This window comes from Opisthocomus hoazin, chromosome 7 (genome assembly GCF_030867145.1).
Source record: "Opisthocomus hoazin isolate bOpiHoa1 chromosome 7, bOpiHoa1.hap1, whole genome shotgun sequence".
In the NCBI taxonomy this organism is placed as follows: domain Eukaryota; kingdom Metazoa; phylum Chordata; class Aves; order Opisthocomiformes; family Opisthocomidae; genus Opisthocomus; species Opisthocomus hoazin.
The window spans coordinates 9,810,056-9,829,429 of NC_134420.1; the positions used below are offsets into that span (position 1 = coordinate 9,810,056).

Sequence of the window (19,374 nt, forward strand, 5' to 3'; positions counted from 1 at the left end):
GGCCCGTGCCTTCACTTGCGCGGTGCGTTTCATTTCCTGAGCACGGCGCGGGTTGCTGCTGGCGGGAGCCGCTCGGTGCTCAGTTACACAGCGGCACCCCCGAAGGAGCAGCTGAGGAGCGTTCCCCACCCTTGGTACTGCGCGGAGCCCACCGCCGCCCCTCTGGGACCGCTTTGCGGGGAGGAAAGCCCCGGCCGCTGCCGCTCGCCCCGCCCCGGCGCGGCGCGGGAGGCGGCGGGTCCCGGCGCGGGGCGGGGCCGCTCCCGCCGCTCGGCAGCCGCTGGGGCTGCGCCGCCGGCCCGGCCTCGCAGCGCCGGCCGGCCCCCGTTAGAGCCGGTGCCCGCGGCTCCTTCTCCGAGCGGCGGTAAGGCGGCGGCGGGGCCCCGGGGCGGAGGGCGAGGCGGCTGGCGACGGCGGGGAGGGCGGCGGGCGCGGCAGGGCTGGGCGGGGTGCCGCCTGCGGGCCCTGTTCGCTGGGGAAGGCGGCCGGGTGGCGGTGCGGGCCGGGGGAGGCGGTTCCATCCCCGGTTCTCTCCGCGCCTCGCCCGTCTGGCGCCTGGAGACCTCCCCCCCGACGCCGGCCGCGCTGCGGGGCTCGTTCTCCGTGCGGGCCGTCCGTGAGCCGCTGCGGCAGCGGCGCCTGGGGCTGGGCAGCGCCGTGAGGGAGGCTGCGGGGAGACTGGGGCCGGCGCTGGGGCGGGGGGGTGGTCACATTGCTGCTGCGCGGTGCGGTCATCCTGTCGCGATAGCCCTCGTACGCTCTCTGTTGGCAGACTCTGCCGAGGGACCGGGACGCTCAGGGCCTGGCGCAGAGCAGGCCGGAGAGGGGGACGCCGGTGGAAGCTGGCAAGCGTCCCTTGGGATTCGGGAGCGGGGCAGCAGCGCTGAGGCGTAGCTTGCCTTTCAGCGGATTGCAGGGAGAAGTCGGTTGCAACGTGGGAGGTGAACAGAGAGTCGGGGAGAGAGCTCGGCGTTGGAGCGAAGCTTGAAGGCGGCCTTCAGGGCCTGTGTGGGGGCTGTAGGCGAGGGGAGTCCTGGAGGCCGACCTCACGCAGAGCCGTCGTCGGAGCACAGTGATGGTGGGTTGGTGCTGGTGGGCAGCAGGTGGTTTGAGGACCGGTGGTGAAATGAGCCTGTGGAAAATATTTTGTCGAAGTTTTCATTTGCTGGACTTTGCCTTGCACTTCTGTTTTTATTAAAAATAAAATGGAGGAAAGTGCCAAGAAGCAGGCTTTGTTCTCTTGAGAGTCAGAATTGTTTCTGTGAAAGGAAAGATGACGCTCACGCTTTCGGAAGATTGTCAAGCTTGTTTACACGGTGGAAAGAGGATTTGTTCTAGATGTATTCTGGCAAATAATAGTAGTAATCCATCAGAAAAGAGCAGACTATTGCAAACTAAACAACTAAACCAACAAGAGTGCCTGTTTACCTCATCTGCTGAGCAGTCATTTGGTAGAATGGCCCAGGAGTTCTTGTACCCACTTTCCGCAGCCAAAATAGAACTTTATTTTTTTTTTAACAAATGATATTTAAATGAAATTGTTTGTTTTGAGACTGTAGCTCTTGGTCTGCCATTTTATGGAAATCGATATTTCAGGATGTAGTCTGTGTGGTAGGAACGATGGCCGGGTGGGCAAAGTTGGGGGTGATAATCATGAGACTGACTGTCATCTTGACCCTGTCATTAATCATCTGTGAGTCCTCACACAACTCACCTCAGTTTCCTCTCTGTAAGTAAGATACATTGTAGTATTTCTCTGTTTTTCTAAGGGTAGCGAGGACAAAGTGCAGTGAGAGATTGCAAGGCGCTATGAAGTGTCATGTGCATTAGAGGCCTAAGTGGGTCTTTGTTGAGTCATCTGCGTGCTTCAGATTTTGACGTCAGAAGGATGCTTTGTGGAAGAGAATGGATAGGAGGAACAACCGTCTAGTCTGGCTGAATGAGGGTGGAAGCCTCTGTGATAAGGCTTTTATTCTAGCCAAATTCAACAGCACATTTCCCTCCTCTGTTTAACCAGTCCTGTCTTACATTTTCCATTGCAACTGTTGCTATGATCCTCTCTGTTAACTGCTTCTTTACTGACAGAGCTACTCGTCCTTTTGCTGCTGGATTGTTTGCAGTAACAAACCTTTTGTCTGCTAGACCAGAGATCCGCTGCTCCTGGAGCACGCCACTGGTTTCCCACTTTCATGCTGGTTTGGATGCCTCGCATTCCACCTAGCTGACGGCTATCTCTGCCTTAGTTAAAGGGTGGCAATGTGACTGCAGCTCTGCGCAGACTGCCGCTCGCTTGTCCAGCTGGGGTTGTCTGTGTGTGTGAAGGGGGAGATGATCAAGCGTTCAGAGCAGGGACATCAGTGACTGTTCCCGCTAGAGGTGGGCACCGATATATGGGTCTAACAATGCCTGTACTGTACTGTCTTAGTTTTCCTATGTAGTTTTTCCCATGTTTTTTATGCTGTGTTTTCTTTTCTAAAATAGAAATCACACAGTGCTGTGGACAAGTGTTGCGTGGTGTTGTGCCTCTTGTGAACCTAGCAAGATGATGATCCTGAGTCATTGCTGCTGAACAAAACCGTTTCTTACATGCACTGTGTCTTCCAGCTGTCCTGTAGAATCACGTCGGTGCAATCGATTTAAACACTGATGCAGTAGGGTTAGTTATTACAGCTGACGTACGAAAATAAAAAAGCCCTCATCACTGTATTTTGTATTTCTGCATTGTTGCTTGCTTATACTGCATCCTCTTCAGTATAGTCTTTGACAGTGCAAGTGTTTTTTCCTAGTAGCTGTGGGGTGCCGCCGGGGGCTGTCTTTTGCTGAGAGCTGGTTTTTTTTAAATTTTGGAAGTGAGGATGGTCGGATCTTAGGTGAAAGAGGAAGTTGTTGCTTTTCCAGGAGCTTCAGAAGCTTTTTTTTTTTTTTTGAAAGGCAGACTTTTCCTGACTTCCCACTTCACAGAACATGCAGGTTATTTGAGTCAGAGAGATCACATGCTCCCTAACAGACTTTTGTAAAATTGAAGTGTGAATGCTAGCCGTCTGTAAGATAGAGAGCTTTCAATGGTAAGATGTGCAAATTACATTCTTCAGAGGGAAATCTGAATGTGAAATAAGCAAAGATAATGAATGGTGAGAAATAGATAATGAATGGTGAGAAATGCTTTTCTAATGGTCATTTTTCCAGTGTAACTTTGAGTACACTGCAGGTATCGGTGATGTAATGTAAATATTATTTAATATCTAATGTTTAATAAACTAATATTTTAAATACTATAACTATGTTCTTTACTGTCTTAATGTGTTTTTTTTGCAAAATGAATCCTGGTATTTTATGCATAAATCATGACTCTTGCATGGAATGGAAATACGAGAGTAGAATCTTACATCAGTTTATCTCTAGTCCTTTTCCTGCTGCTCAATGCATTTGGATGGCTCAGAGTGAAAACTTTTGAGTTTTGAGCAGCTGGGGCAGGTCATAGTTCAGAAGTACGTTATGTTCAGAAAGCTTTTAGCAATATGTAGTAGAGAAATGTCTCATTTGGCATAATCTTTTTGTAAAACGTGTTAGTAATACTATTCTGAAGGTATTTTTCACTGCTTTCTCATAAGCAATGCTAAGCAAGAAATATATTTTTCTTTCTCATCTGTATGCATTATGGCGAGGAGAAGTTTCAGGTTTTTGAGAACTTACTAGGAACACAGATTAAGTAAACGGTAGCTGTGTTGAAAGCATCCCTTTTTGTGTGAGTCGGGAAGTGAGTCATTGAGTCCAGGTCCATTATGGGAATGACATCATATAATTCTTCATAAGATTCCTTTTATTCTTAATTTTTTCTTAATCAGGAGAACTCCTGGTGATGTTTTCCCACTCAGCCATGTTGGAAAATGCTTATTCATTGCCTTTTTCATGTTTTTTCTTTTTCTGAAAAGAACCAACTGAAAATGTCTCAGAATCCTGACAAGCCCCATTCAAGTGAAGACAAGTTGAGTGGTTTGGAGGATGGTCAAGAGGAGAGCTTGGACAACCTGGATCAGTCTATCAGAAAAAGAATACGACAGAGTGCTCCAGGTTCACACAAAGATGATACACCAAAGTGTAAGCAAAACTGCTTTGTTTAAAAAAAAAGTAGTAAATTCTGTAATTTTCTTGGTGGAGACAATCATGGCATTTTATAGCATTCTGTGCAAATTTGACTGTTTTGCAATTAAATATTCTGTGACTCCTGATGATTTGCCTTGAAACTGTAACACCTTCCTCTCCATTTTGTTTTCGTACTTCATTGTTCACAATAACCATGTTGCTCTGAGCCCTATGTATCTGAAGTACCTTCACATGCCTACGCTCCCGGAAAGGATAAGTGCTGCTCCAGTACATTCTAGCTAAACTGTTGCTGCTCTTTGCATTATCAGCTGAACCTTCTGGATTGTTGCAGCCTCTGTTTCTACTGCAGGGCAAAGAAGGCTGTTATCAACAAAGTAGTGTCCTGTCACCCCCTCCCAATACAGATGGCAAGTTGTATGTTTAATCCTAATGCTACTTCTAGTATCAAGCAGGACTGTGTATTTTGAGTTTATTCTTAGGGTGTATTTTTCTTTGTCATTCGGCTTTTAACATGGGAAGCTGGATGCAATACGGCTATATATTCCTATATTTCTGGCAAATCTATAGAGAAAACCATGGGGAAGTTTTCCGGTCCCAAGGATTCGGTTCAAAGAGGCAGAATTGCTCAGGTAACTACTTCCAAATTTGTGTAGAGAGTGTCTCAGCATGTAATATTTTATTTGTTGCATCATTTTTATTTTTTAATAGTGTTCATTATTACTTGATGTTTAGTGTCATGTGACACAGAGGAGATGTTCTGAGGGAGTTAACGTTCTTACGGCTTGCTGGTTGCCTGATAGGAAATGCAGTGTATGTATGGAGAGAGGCTATGAACACGTGACAGTAAAATGCATAGCCCTCTCCTATTGTGAGGGAGCAGATATAATACGAGAATGAAGTAACGTGATTGAAGAGCATTCTTTGGTAAATGAGAGTCTTAGCTTGTAGCGCATCCATTGCTAGAGTGAAGTCTTCTGGCAGTTGGACAAAAGCACTCTCATTCGGCTGCAAACTTTGCTGTCCTGCTAGTTCTTCTCACAGTATCAATCCTTGCTGTGTTCCCAGAGTCACTGTGCAAGATTAAGCCCCAAGCAGAAGGCTATAAGCGTTTAAGAGCGCTGCACAAAAAGAGCAAGATATTACTGAAAAATTAGCAAATCGGAACCGTACTGTATATACTTGGAACAGCTTTGAATGGCAGACAAGTTATGGACAGTTACTTTTAAAGGACCTTTTCTATGTTACTAGCTGAAGTCCAATCAAACTGCATTATCAGGTGTCGTGTTAATTTGGCAGAAAATAAACCCCCTGCTTTCTAATGCTGTTCACCGGAGTGAGAGGCTGGGTGCGGCTAGGTTTAAATTCTGAGTGATGTCCAATTTGCCACTACCAGTCCAGTCGCGTTTAATATGTATATTAAAGTACCACGATTCTGGATACACTAATAGCAGTCTGCACCTTCAGTCCAGTTGTGCTCATGAACTAGCACAGCTGCATTCGGTCGCATTCAGTGAGAAACTGTGACAACTGGCTACTGAAACAGTGCAGTTTTGTTTGTGCAACAGATATACAGGTTTTTTGAATTGCCGGTGATAGTGACTGTCTGCAAGAAAGCACGTGCAAATATAAAACGCGTGAAAAGATCATAAATAATACAGCCTGGCTATAAACATTAGGGAGTAACTATTCCCGAGAAAAGCGCTTAGTTTAAGTCTCACCCAAGGCGTCCCAAGGGGGGGAGAAGCAAGGGTCAGCCCGTTGGCCAATCCCAGTTGTCGGAGGCAGTCTGAGGTGGAGTTCCCTTGACTTGCTCACGGTGTTATCTTCTTTTCCTCCAAAGATGATCTTCTCCGAAAATCCCCCATTTCCCTGGCTATTTTTATAGCCTTTCTACCTTTAAGGTGGAGTTTGAGTGACTGTAGCCATACATACCTTTATCATGATTGGTGTAAAATTCTCTCACTTCACGTTTAAAGGTATAGTTTACGAAAAATCGAGAGCGCAGACTCGAAGAGGGGTGGTCGCACCTCGGAGGCGGGTAGCCTTCGGGATGGAGGTCTGTTTTGGTATTAAAATTAAAACAAGCAAAGTTCACGAGAGGATAGCACTTTGGCAAGGTTTCGAAAACCTGTTGGCTCAGGGGGCCAGATGAGCTGCTTATCAGTTCTAGAGAACCATTTCTTCCCGCTTTATCATCACGGAGCAGGGCCACAGAGTCTCCACTCTGCTCCATCCTCTATGGTATGTTGCAGGGAGTTGCTGTGTGAGTGGATTCCTTGCATGCCTGCTGCAGCTGTGTCCCATCCTCAGAGCTCCTTTTGATTTCATGCTTTTCCTCAATGGGTGAACACTGCTACGTTTTTCATATAAACCTTAATTTTCAGATGTAAAACCTTAATTTTACTAATAATTCCACATCAGGTGAGGCATACATGATAGTTTACCTAAAACATATCTCAGTGAACCCAGCCTATGAAGATCCTGGCTGGTTTCTTTCATTCTGAGAGTTAGCATGTCGCGTCTGTGCCTGGACTGTAGTTGAAGTGGATGAACTGCAGAGAGGGATCGATCCCTTAGGACAATTCTATTGTGGCTCTTCTCCCCCCTTCTGCTCCTCTAGATGTTTTATGGAGGAGCCGAGATGAACCATGCCATTCTTGTGTGCCTTACCTGAGGATGCCTATGATCTGGCCTTCTCCTTTTTCTCAATACCTGGACCAGGAAAGAGCTGTGGTGCTTCGGCAAGGCATCGCAGGGCACCCACACGCACTGCTTGCAGCGATGCTAGCACAGCTAGGAGAAATCTTTACTACAAAGAATCAGTGGCAACAGGTTTCGGTTGGCTTCAGTGGAGATGGAATTACTCCCCTAACCAGCACGGTCTACGCCCTTGGCACCTTCTCTGCTTTTACGTTGACTTGTTTTTAGGGCTGTGACTTCCTGAACTGCAGCAATGCCAGTAGTGTCCCAGGAGGATATTATGTAGTCCAGAACAATTAGGAGCCGTAATTCCCAGTGCACCCAAAAAGCAGTTTTCTGAAGCTGTCCCTGTCCCTCTTCTACCTTCTAGATTTCTACAGCCAGTTACCACCTTTGTCTGGCCTGTTTTTTCAGGTTTGCTGCTTCCACTTACTCACTTATATGCTCCAGGGCCCAATCTGAAGCTGCTTGTCCATCCTTGTCAGTCCCAAATGCCTGCCAGAGGAAGGCATGTCTTAGGCATTGGTGCGGAGATTAGGGCTGGACATCCTTTGTTGCTTGAATGATGGCCTCTGGGGAAAAAAGAGAGCTTGGAGGAATGCCAGTTGCACTGGAAGTAGTGAGAATAATTAGCTACTGGTGTGTTATTGCTTAATGTTAATGGCAGTTTGTTTGCTGACTGTTTTAGAGATGAAGTCACTTCCTTGAAAAATAGAAAATTGAAATGGCCACAACTGCACAATAATTGGGGAATAGCATGGTGAAAATACTAGTATTTCTAATGATTTCTTTCTGCAGTATGGAGAAACACGCTAAGATGCTATTAAGCAGTCCTAAAGAACTGGGGGTTCGGGCGTGGGGTTTTTTGGGAGTTTTACTTTTTAAACGAGCTTGCTGGAACTTGGAAGCAATCGACAATTCTGAGCCCGGAATATCAACTGGTGCTCACTCCTTTGTTTGCTGTAATATTCCAGACCTGTGTCATCCACCAGCTGGGCAAGGAAGGAAAGGAGAAGGATCTTCAGATGGTACTGTCTTCTGGCCCACTGTACTGTCAAGAAGGTGGAAAGGGTCCAGAAGTATTAGCAGACTGTTTTCCACAGACTTTAATAGATAACTGTCTGACAATTTAATTTATGTTGCAGCTAGTCCTCCTCGGCCTGTGTCAATAGAAGAGCTCGTGGAAACAGCTAAGGGAGTAACCAACATGGCATTAGCACACGAAATTGTTGTTAATGGAGACTTCCAGATAAAACCAGCTGAATTACCAGAACATAGGTAAGATTGCTACCAAATAGATACATAAATTAAATTTGCATTTGTGGAACTGCAGAACAGTTCTAGTGGATTAAGTAGACGCTCTGGCTAGTATCTTGCCTGCCAGTGCTTGGCAGGAGATAGGAAAGAGCATAAGAAAAAGCATGTAAGCATGCAGTTCTGCTTCTCCAGAAGTGTGTGCGTGTGAAAGGTGAACCTCTTGGAGTAATTGTTTAGGCATGTGTGGTGCGAATCCCAGCGTGATGTGGTTTCTGTGGGTGTCCCCTTGTCCCAGGAGCCTGAGATTGCAGTCTTCTGAGTACCTGAGTCTAGCTGCAGATGCAGGTAGTGCTCTCAGCATCTTTGAAGCTTTCACTGCCTGTGGGAGTAAGATGAAACAGGTCATTTTAGCTTTTTCTGAGCTTAACATCCGTTTCTCCAGGGATTTTGTGGGGAAGAGATTCCTGTGTTTTACAAGGTTAGTCCTTTCTCCTTTTAAGTTTGAAGTCTTTCCTTCTCTTTCTGACCTACAGTAATTCTGTCCCCTGCTGAGAGGAGAGAGGGAGAACAGAAGAGGCCTTCATGTCTGGTCGCATTTGGCCAGCATGGCTGACCCAGTTCTGATGTCTGGTCGTGTATTGGCCCGCGTAGCTGACCCAGTCCTATTGACAGGTGCTTCATCTGCTGCTCCTTTTTCTTTCACACACAGAGAGATGTGGCTGACAGCATGTTTCCTGGGTTAATTTGTGAAAGTTGAGTGCATATTTCATGGAAGAAACTTGGTCCACATTGGAACCAGTGTTGTCTGTAGGTGTCTACATTTGAGAGAGAGACCCCAGAGTACATCACCTTCACGGGTGCTCTTAGAAGGCTGGCATTGGTTGTCCTCTGCAGAAAGTGGTCGCACTGAAACAAAAGGTCTCATGCCCATCTCTGCCAAAACAAGGTGACGGTGGTTCCTATTAGTGTTAGTAATGAGAGGATGTTGCTTGCAACTGGAATTGTCCCTGACTGAAAAGGCAGTAATGGGAACAGTCTCATCTTCCCTGCTTACCTGGACTAGTGGTTTTTTATTAATTAATGTGGACTGCTAAATAATAATAACCAAAGACAATACAGTTGTGCTATTAAATACACTGAATCTTGTGGTCACAGGAGGAGTTGTCTCTGAGTAAGGGTTGAAGGGCCTTTGTTGTACTTATTTCACTTGTCTCAGCCTCTGAGTTGGTAGGAAATGGAATCGTGGCCCCCTTAAACGCTGAGGATGAACAACATTTAGCTGAGCTAGCCCATGATGATAGACATCTCTGTTGTCCATCAAGACTCATATACTTTAGAGCTCAAGCGATGATTTGATCTGTCTTCCCAATGCCGTCTTTCAGTGTCCACCGTGTCTGTTAGACCCAAGCAATGTGGTCCAGTCCTCCTTTGTTCCCTTACTTGCATGTCGTGTGCAGTTCACGTGTGATCCCATGGGCTGGGACCTGTCTCTAGCCCACACAAATGCTGCTTCTGAAGCACGCATTTGGAAAGTACACCTGAGATGTGAAAGGCTCATACTCCCTGTTCTACGTTATCTTCTCTGTCCCAGCATCTTCTGAGGGGGGGTTCCATCAAGTGTTTTCTGCTCAGCAGTTGATTACTGGGAATAAATGCTCCATCTAAAGTCCCACAGTTAAGAGAGTGCTGTTTTGTTCAGTGTCTGCTTCTGCTCCGTGTTCCTTCACGTGGACTTCTCACATGAAAATGTGCTGTGATAATGGACAACTTCTCTGGTATGCCTCAGTGCCATAAAATTGATTTCAACATTTTTCAGGGATGAAGGATTTTAGCATTTTTTCTTTTTTCCATCCTTTTTTCTTTCCCCACCCCCTTTAAAGAAAAGAAAAAGGAGGGAAAGAGCTGGGGACCTATGCTGCATTTTGGAAAGTTGGATGCTTTTGCTCGCTGATGCTGAGCAGCGGCTGCTGTTGTTCACCAAAGTGGCTGATTTGCATCTCTTCACCTGATCGCAGAAGCAGATCTACTGCAGAGGTCACCTTGCTCAGGAGCGCCTGGGCTTTGTGATGGGCCAGGCCTGCTTTAGGACAAGATCCCCGTATCTGGCGTTGGTGAGGGTTTTTGTTGCAGCTCTTTACCACCAAGAAATGAAAGAGCAGTCATTCAGATTTTGCTTGAAGAGGGACTCTGGAATTTTCCTTGGGTTAAATGTTTTGTGTGTGTGTGTCTATAGCTTCGACTCGCCCCCAGCCTGAACGTGCGGGCAGTCGAGTGGCTGGAGGAGAAAGCGGTTGTGGCTGGTTCTGCAGTTGGATGCACTGTCAGTAGAGCAGGTGTTGGCTGGTCTTAGAGGGCCATGGGGCTCAAGTGCCTCTGGGCGCTGCCTGAGCCTCAGCTGCATGTGGAGCCAGAGCCTGGGGCATCTGGTGTTTGTTGTGGGCTTTCTTTGTGTGCGCACGTGTACATGTGAGCGTTCTACTTCTTCAGTGCTGAAATTAAACCTGGTTTGAACAGGAGTCTGCTTTCTGAAGAGGAGTAACTTTCAGTATATTGAATTAGGAATTAATACTGAAGCAGTGGAATTCATTGAATTTTTTTAGACAAACTGAACTGGGCCTTTTTCTCAGAGTAGTTGCAATATTTATGCGTTGAAATGCAGAAGTTTTTGTGTCAGGGAAGTTACTTCATTTCTGTTAGGTTTACTTAATGAATTTTACTGAGTAGAATTGCATTTACTTAGTGAGGCTTTTGAAGGAACATGAATACTGGTCTTTTGAAGACAAGCTGTAATTTTTGTGATTTTTTTTTTTTTCCTTCCAGTTGTTTACTTTAGAGGTAGCATATGATAGATACTTTCAAGGATTTTAATTTGCAGCTGCCTTTGCTTGTGTGTAACCCTTTATTAGGATATAAGCCATTCCGAATCCTGTGTCCAGTTTTTCTTGCTTTTCTGAGTAACTTAAAATGACAGATGTCTTCTCTGTTAAGCATCATATATTAATTATGACATATTCATATTGTTACATGCTGTTCTTCAGGAGCTGTAGGTTATCTATGTAAGGTGGTGCAGAGACAAGTATTGTTCTTTTTAACTGGTCATATTTACCCACAGCTTGGAAAAAAAAGTAAGAGATATTGTGCATAAAGCTTTCTGGGATTGTCTGGAAGCTCAGCTAAAGGAAGATCCACCAACATATGACCATGCAATTAAACTATTGGGAGAAATTAAAGAGGTAAGATGATGTGATATCAAGGTAAATTATTGAATTTGTGTAGCTGCATTGATATGAATGGGCAAACGTGGGTTTAAGCCTGGCTTTTCATAAAGGACTTTCTTGATCTTTTTCATTACTGTTTCATTGTCTGTGAACATATAGAAGTTGCATAACCCCAGAGAAGAAATCTGAATTTGTAAAAACAAATGCAAAACCATGTAAGACGAATAAAAGTTAAGTAATGCTAGTTTCATAATTCCAGGCTTCCTTCATATTGACAGTGGTATTAGTTACGGAATCAATGAGACGCCCAATGTTGGGCTGACAGAACCAAGCATAATAGTCTTAAGTCAGACTCTTTTCAGCGGTGCCCAGCGACAGGACAAGGGGCAACGGGCACAAACTGAAGCACAGGAAGTTCCATCTGGACATGAGGAAGAACTTCACTCTGAGGGTGACGGAGCACTGGAACAGGCTGCCCAGGGAGGTTGTGGAGTCTCCTTCCAAGACCCACCTAGACGCAGTCCTCTGCAGCCTGCTGTAGGTGACCCTGCTTTGGCAGGGCGGTTGGACTAGATGACCCACAGAGGTCCCTTCCAACCCCTAACATTCTGTGATTCTGTGCTTCTATGGAGTGTGGTCTGTACTGCAAAGTATTTACCATTTAGTAACTTCAGTATCACACAAAATGAGGTGAAACATTTGGAGCTCGTGAATGGTTGGGTTTTTTTTTTTTAAAAAGAAGGAGATTCCACTTGTAAAGGGCAGTCAGTTTAAATAAAAAGTGGTTCAATAACTGTTTTGATCCTTGTAGTCTTTGATATGTAGAACTAATGCACTGTTAAAAACTTTTCATTTCAGAATCTCCTGTCTTTCTTGTTGCCTGGCCATACTAGACTGAGAAGCCAGATTACAGAAGTTCTTGATCTGGATTTGATAAAACAGGAGGCAGAGAATGGGGCTCTTGACATTTCAAAGTTGGTCGAATTTGTAATTGGGATGATGGGGGCTCTTTGTGCTCCTGCTCGAGATGAAGAAATTAAGAAACTGAAAGATATTCATGAAATAGTTCCTCTGTTCAGGTACTGAAATGGTATTTATAGGTCGTGTTGAGAGTCCCTTAAATAATTTTAGACTGGGGGGGGGCGTGTTCCAGCAGGGCAACCTGTAAATCTTTGTAGAAATAAAAGAGTGATATGGAAAGGGGGAATGTGGGTGTGAAGGGGAGAGATGCTCCAGAAGTCTCTTTGTTTTTGTGAATTGGAGTATTTGTCTGACTCCTGCATGTCACTGAATGACGTTTTCTGAAATGCCAAATGCATATTAGCCTTAAGATAGCAGGTGAATGGTCAGTGTATATCAGAATTTAATACTAACAGCAGAAGGGGGGGAAAAAAGCAAGCAGGAGCATAGTAAAAAGGTATTACTGTACTCCAACCTTCCTTTCCCCTAATTTGAGCTCTCTTTAGCCGCCGTGCCGCTCCCTGTATAATATCCTTTCCATTCTAAAGGGAGTGTACATACGGCATCTGGGAGTGTAGAGGCTTCTGCTTTGTCACCATGTTCTCAGCTGAACAGGTCAAGGTCTCAGTACTTAGAATAAATTTCGTTAACCTTGTTGTTTTCTAATTTGTTAAGCTTCCAAGAGTTCAGAATTGACTTGGCAGAAATATTGCCAGCAGCAATTGGGTTGCTTTGAAATTAAGGTGGTTTTCTTTGTTTTAATTTTTTTTTCCTTTTTTTTTTTTTTTCCCTTGGGTCTGATTATTCACTTCCCACTGAGGTTGGCTTTATAGGCTGCCAACAGAGATAGTACGCAAGCTTGGAAACCCAGATGTCTTTTTATGTATTCAGCATACGATATTGCACATCCGGGTAAATATAATCTATGGAGCTAGTAAAGTTAAAGTTAATTCCGTGGAAGCATTTTTACAGGAGAGCAAGTTTCATTTCCTACTTGGACAAGGCACGTGCATGCGTGTACAGGCTTGCTCAAGCTTTCTCTCTGTCTCATGCTTTTAAATTAAGCACCCTGCTAATGTTTCCCATGCATGTTTTTGCTCTTTCCTCAGACAATCTGTAATAAATCTTGTACGTAGTACCTCTTAAACATCTGCAGCCTTGAATAACTTTTTCTGTTTGTTTGTTTAGAGCAATTTTCTCTGTATTAGACCTAATGAAAATGGATATGGCAAACTTCGCTGTCAGTAGTATTAGGCCAAAATTAATGCAGCAGTCTGCTGAATATGAAAGAAAGAAGTTTCAGGAGTTTCTTGAGAAACAGCCAAGTATGACTTTGTTCCTTTCTTTCTTCCCCTCTGACCTCCCAGTAAACTGCGTGTCTTTGCTTGTAGATCATGAAAAGAAATCGGATTTTTTTTATAAGTGCTAGAGTTCATACGGTAAATGACAGCTTGTGCCCAAAACTGCGGTTTGAAAAAATCTGCCAGCAGAACAGTTCTGCACTTAGTACACTGGGGTTCAGTCTCATGTCACTACAGTGGAGAGCATAATTAGCTAGCATCATCTCACCTCTGATTTCCTGTAGCTGTGTGGTTTTTATTTTGTTTTAGATGCTCTGCTTAATGCAATAAATGAAATGCATGTCAGTAACTGATATCACGGGTATTAGTAACTCTTGGGATTATTTGGAAATTATTGGTGGAAGAACCTAACTTTGAAAAGGAATTCGCTTAACAAGATTTCCCCCCACCCCCCACCCTGGTTCTTCCAGATTCTTTAGACTTTGTCACACGGTGGTTGCAAGAAGCAGCAGATGATCTTGCAAAGCTGAGATGTAAAATGTTGCCTCCCCACTGTAGCGAAGATGGTGCCACTGGCGGAGCTTCTGCCTTGTGCTCCACTGCTGTACAAAATCAGGCCTATCTGAAGCTCCTGAAGTGGGATCATGTAAACAGGCCTTTTCCAGAAGTAGGTATTTAACACAAAAATTGATTTCTGTGCTTGTTCTACTTTTCTGTTTCTGGGATATAACAGAAGCTGTTTGGATCTGTAGCCTTGCAACAAGTACAACACTAAAACATTTACCTCTTGATTGAGAGCTCTTGTAGCTCTTCTACTAAGTCCTTCTTTTTCAGTATTGAAATTACTTAGATGGAAGAGAGGAGTTAATTCTTTTCATTTTGTTCCTGATGCTCACCTGCTGAGCACGTGTTGCTCTTTTCTGTGTCTCTGTCTTAGCTTCACTGCTGTGAACAGGTAGGCGTCACAGTGTCACTTCACAGCCCAGCATTCTGACTTTATTTGGTGCTGGCTTCCTCCTCCTTTGCAGACACTGCTGATGGACCAGACCCGCTTTCAGGAAATACAGCTGGAGCTGGAGCAGCTCCTCTTGACTGGGACAGTCCTTCTGGTCACGTTCAGTGCGGCCGGCTCGGTGCTCGTTGATATGCCTGGATTTGCTGAGAAAATCAAAACCGTTGTCAAGGTGCTGCTGGCAGGCATGCATCTTCCGTGAGTACTGAATACTCCTAGTCACAGAGGTGGGTGTAGCTCTGGTTTCACCCTAGTAAACGATCCGTTTAAGCGCCTCGCCGTCTGTGGGCTGCAGACTATATAGAGGAAGTGATGGGGGCTTTTCATCAGCCCAGGCCGACCATTTTTATTCAGCTTACTCAGACAGAACTGTCTTTTCTTGCTCTGTTCTTTTCTGGTGCGTACATGCGCCTTTTTTCAGAGTATGTTTTTCATGGTGCCTGGTTGGCACATGAGAGCGCAGGCAGGTGACCGTGCTCACTGTTTGGGCCAGGCTCCCTCGAGAGTTTGAGTGTGGTGCAGTGAGCTGCTTGCAGATGTAGAATGATTGCTGTACCCATTCCGGGTTGATAACTGGTTTTTGCATTAGTCAGAGCTGTCTGTGTAGTAGGAAGGTCAGCACTTATTTGCATGGATTGTGCAGGCTGGAAATCTTTAATGCTGTCCGAACTCCTTGTTTTATATATCAACTTTATTTTTCATATATAAAAAATGTATTATTCTCTGTAGTTCTGGATTTAGCTGGATGATGCTCCTTCCATTACGTTTGATAAATAAGGCAACTAAATTGGATAGTCTATTTTTAAAAGGTGGGGGAAAAAGTGAACAACTGAAATAGCTAAGTAATACTCTACTCCCCATTCTGCAGCTCCTTCAACCTGCAGGAATCTTTGGCTACCATCGGTGAAAAGGTGTGTGCTGAAGTTAACAGCTGCCTTTCCCAGCATGGGTTTACACCGTTCTCAGCTGAGAGAGAGACGGGACTGAAAGGGCAAATCCAAGCCGTGGCCAATCCGGACAACACCATATGCAAGCTCATAGGTACGCTTTGACGAAAATTCTCTGTTCTCAAGTGACCACGCGTCTGTCTTTGTAAAGCTGTTGGTGGCATGTCCTGCATGGTTTCTCGTTTGATCTGTTTCAAATGCTTGTTTACTATGTTCAGGCTATCTGTATTTTACACGAGATTACACTGCTTCCGACTGACTGTCTCTTTTGAAAACAAACCAAAACCCTTGGTCCAATTTTTCCAGATTCTCGAATTCAAAAGTTTCTGGAGAATTATCTTGCATCTAGTCACCAGAAATCATTACCTGCTGTTCCCGGAGGATTAGGCCCCATTCAAAGAGAGCTGGAAGAGATTGCTGTCAAGTACGTTCGTCTTGTCAACTACAACAAAATGGTCTTCAGCCCTTACTACGATGCAATCCTTGGCAAAATACTGACTAAGGAAGAACCCCCACTTGTAGGGAAGGCAGAAGAATCATAAAACCACTTTGTATGCTACCAACATGCTATTGTCAGCTATTTAAAATTTGCACCAATTATTTGTCTAGGAAAACAGCTTTCCATGTAAATACTGGTTCTTTTTTATTCAATGGTGATGGTTGATGAGGAAAACACATGAGATGCAAAAGGGGTTCTGAGGTAAATGATGAGAGATGCATTTTTAATGTAAGTAGGCAACCTCAGGGGGAGGGGGGGAATGTCTTGGTAGTTTTCTGGCTGCAATTTTTAGATTTCTGAGCTGATGCTAGGTAGGACAAGTTTAAGAACCAAACTTTGTATTTAAGTGGCTCATTTTAGGGCATTTTACTCTAATTTACCATGAATTTTGTTTAGTTAATCCAGAGCAGATTAGCAATGGTCCTTCCCAGAAGGAGTGATTTGGCTTTAAAAAAAAAATCTTACTTTAAAGACTTAAGATAGAACTCTAGATAAGAGAAAATTTAACAGGCAAAAAACAAAGCCAAACAGCACTTTATTGTAACATTATGGTTAGTATGGTAGGCTACTGGTTTTTTCTGCATTTTACTGCATTTTTAATAGCGTTTTTTTGCCGTTTACCTGCAGATGTTACAAAACACATAATATATTTTTGTAGCAAATTTTCTGGTTATTGGGTAACTGTCCTCTGCTATGTACAGTACTTCCAAAGGTGGCAATCTTATAGATTGCAGCTGTATTTATCTCTTGTAAAGACTTCAGAAGGGCAGAGCGAAAATGTTTTGATAAAAGTGGCATTTCTTACCTTTTTTTTTTGCTAGTAGTTTACTCCTTTTTATGTGAAATACTGATTTTAAAGTAAATCTTTGTCATTTTCAGAAGGTGGATTTAAAGTCTGTGAAACTTTAGGCAGAAAATTGTACTTGTTTTTTAAGACTACAACTGGAGATGGTTGCATATTCAATCATGTCTTCACAAGTATCCAGGAAGTGCAGAGCACTATTGGAAGTATAAGTGGTTTTAATGTACCGTGAGGAGTGGATGATTTAATGTTAGTTTGAATACACAGGGAATATTTTCAGTAGATTTTTTTCACTTTGCAGAGGTGTTCTTGAAATTTAAAATGTTTGTAAGTCTTTAGCTACCTGTTGTATAGACGAGTGTTTGCAGAAGAGCTCAATGATCTTACAGCCTTATTGCAATTTCAGTCTCAGCTAGGAGGTAAGTACATTTGAAATTTTCCTCTAGTTGAGCACAATGCTGTATTACAGTAATCAAAATTTGATGATTTTATGAAGGCAAAGTTCATAGTTATAAACAGTAAATGTCCCAAGTACGAGACTGTCCAAAATAGAATGTGTTGTCTTCTTTAAACAAACCCAACAAGTTATGTAAAATAAATAAAGGGCCCTTTTATTGCTAACATCCAGGTTCATTTTATTAATCAACTAGTCAACCCAACTAATAGAACATCTAGATTATGTATCAGTGCTGATGCTTCCCTTTCCTGTTTTCCTTTAAATGTCAGCGTGGATATAGCTGCACTAACTTTGAGTTTGGAGGAAGGTGGGATAAGTCAGACCTTTTATTGCGTATTAGCGTGCGTGACTACAAAACACATCTTTTCTCATTCGCTACAAACCCCATTCCCCAAAGGAAAAACCCACCACAACCCTGTCAGAGATCACCAGCTCAGACAAGTGATTTTTCTCTTGGCTAAATGTGCTCGGATAGTAAAATGGATGAAAATGGACATCTGTCTTTGAATCATTCATTGGTAACTCAAAAACAAGTAGGTTAGCTAGCCAGAAAAAAAAATAAAAATGAGTAGGTTTTTGGTGTGGTCTTGTTGTCTGACTCAGCAAAGGATACTACAGAGGTCTTCATGACTGCTGCATCTGCTTACCGTACTTTGTTATTAGTGCAGGGTCCACCTCAAGATACAGCCGGTAGCGCTGCAGCTCCAAAGAACTAACTCAGTAGTCTGTGTAACAGAAGAGCTACCAGAAATATTATTGCTAGAGACACAAAAAAAAACCCAAACAAGACAAAGCTGTTTTCACTTTTGTTAAATGAGGGCTGCAGAAGTTACAAATCGCTGCTGTTATTTTATTATTGCCTAGAAGCTGCCATTAAAGGCCCTTGTGAATTATGCATACTACAAAAATTCAGCTGCTGTAGGGGATGTAACTGAGGGATGGGGGAGGAACAACTTTGTGGTCAAACAACTTTCTCAGAAAAGCCTTTGAGAAGTACGTGACTGGTGCCAGAAGGAATAGGGCTGCATTAGCAACAGATAAAATAGTACTTGCTGAATCGAGGAGATGGCTGCTCCCAGTTATGGACTGGAGGGTCCGGACATCCACAACAGCCCACTCCTGTTGACGCTGACACGGCAGCAGGGACCGTGCTGCTGGTAGCGCATGCATATCGCTCGCAGGGTCGATACAGTACATCCCAGCTCTCCTCGCAGCAGGGCCTTGATCCCAAGGCTTCGTGTAGGAAAAATTGTGCAGCACCCACACCTGGTTCCAGCCTCCCCTCTGGGGGTGCGCATGGGGGGGACGAGTGCCTCCGTGGGGGGGTGGTGTGGGCCTTCCAGCAGTAACGATCTGCAGAGACTGCAATAAATGCTCACAAGTGCAACTGTGGATTGTCCAGGGTTGGGTTTTTTTTTTTAATGGTAGTGGTTAAGCGGTAGTTTCTGTGCATCCTCTGTGAAAGAAACAGGGACATACTATTAAGTGGCAAAGAAAAAAAGAAATTCTAGGATTGATAAGGCCAAACCCTACCTCTACGCGAACACTTCTGTGGTTATACATACGCTGTTGCACCTTTTCATGGGTAGACAGGCGTGCTGACCCAGAGTCATCCATACTGCTAGTGGTGGGAGTAGTTCTCAACGAGTATCTGAATTTCCTGCAGTCCGTGGCGGCTTCTGTGGTCTTACCAGAGCGCAATGCTGAGCGGTCAATTGCAAGTCAAAATCTAAAGTATGCCTCAAAACTGCTTCAGAAGTTCATGTGGTGTTTTTGTTAGCTTGTTTGAAAATAACAGGTTAAACTCTGTAGCCAATATATGAAGATTTAGCTTTGTACATTCAGTGGAAGACCAATGCAGTTACCCAGGAACAGACTGTGTTAGCTGGCACTCCTGGACAGCCCACCTTAGAAATAAGTACCGAGTTTGTCTTACGCTGCTGTCTTCTTTAAACAGTCATGGAATTAAAAGCAAAAGTATACTGTATCCTCTAGAAAAATGGGAAAAAAGCTAATTCTACTATGTATGCTCTGATCAAGTTCCTGTGATGGTCTCATTAACATTGCTTTTGAAGTGGCTGAGTAATATTTAAGAAGTAACTTGTTGTGTTTGAATA

The 19,374-nt window shown here is 44.0% G+C and overlaps 1 protein-coding gene across 3 annotated transcripts; it reads left to right on the forward strand.

Annotated features, from left to right (window-relative positions):
• The first annotated feature begins 261 nt into the window (after nucleotides 1-261).
• On the forward strand, nucleotides 262-17,421 carry TCP11L1 (t-complex 11 like 1). Of its 3 annotated transcripts, XM_075427044.1 has the most exons (11): nucleotides 262-364; nucleotides 907-1,078; nucleotides 3,933-4,098; nucleotides 7,950-8,082; nucleotides 11,174-11,294; nucleotides 12,138-12,358; nucleotides 13,428-13,564; nucleotides 14,011-14,207; nucleotides 14,569-14,750; nucleotides 15,421-15,593; nucleotides 15,806-17,421. In XM_075427044.1, the coding sequence occupies exons 2-11, from the start codon at nucleotides 1,076-1,078 to the stop codon at nucleotides 16,039-16,041; spliced, it is 1,569 nt and encodes a 522-aa protein (XP_075283159.1). In that variant the 5' UTR covers nucleotides 262-364; nucleotides 907-1,075; the 3' UTR covers nucleotides 16,042-17,421. The 3 variants fall into 3 exon arrangements, with proteins under 3 accessions (XP_075283159.1, XP_075283161.1, XP_075283162.1); XM_075427046.1 differs by lacking the exon at nucleotides 907-1,078; XM_075427047.1 differs by lacking the exons at nucleotides 262-364; nucleotides 907-1,078 and having other exon boundaries at nucleotides 4,018-4,098; nucleotides 7,954-8,082.
• Nucleotides 17,422-19,374: the final 1,953 nt, after the last annotated feature.

Excerpts from the sequence above, each read along its gene's own strand:
- TCP11L1 (XM_075427044.1), top strand. Across the intron at positions 8,083-11,173 it reads GCTGAATTACCAGAACATAG|CTTGGAAAAAAAAGTAAGAG; the intron begins GTAAGATTGCTA and ends ATTTACCCACAG. Across the intron at positions 14,208-14,568 it reads TAAACAGGCCTTTTCCAGAA|ACACTGCTGATGGACCAGAC; the intron begins GTAGGTATTTAA and ends CCTCCTTTGCAG.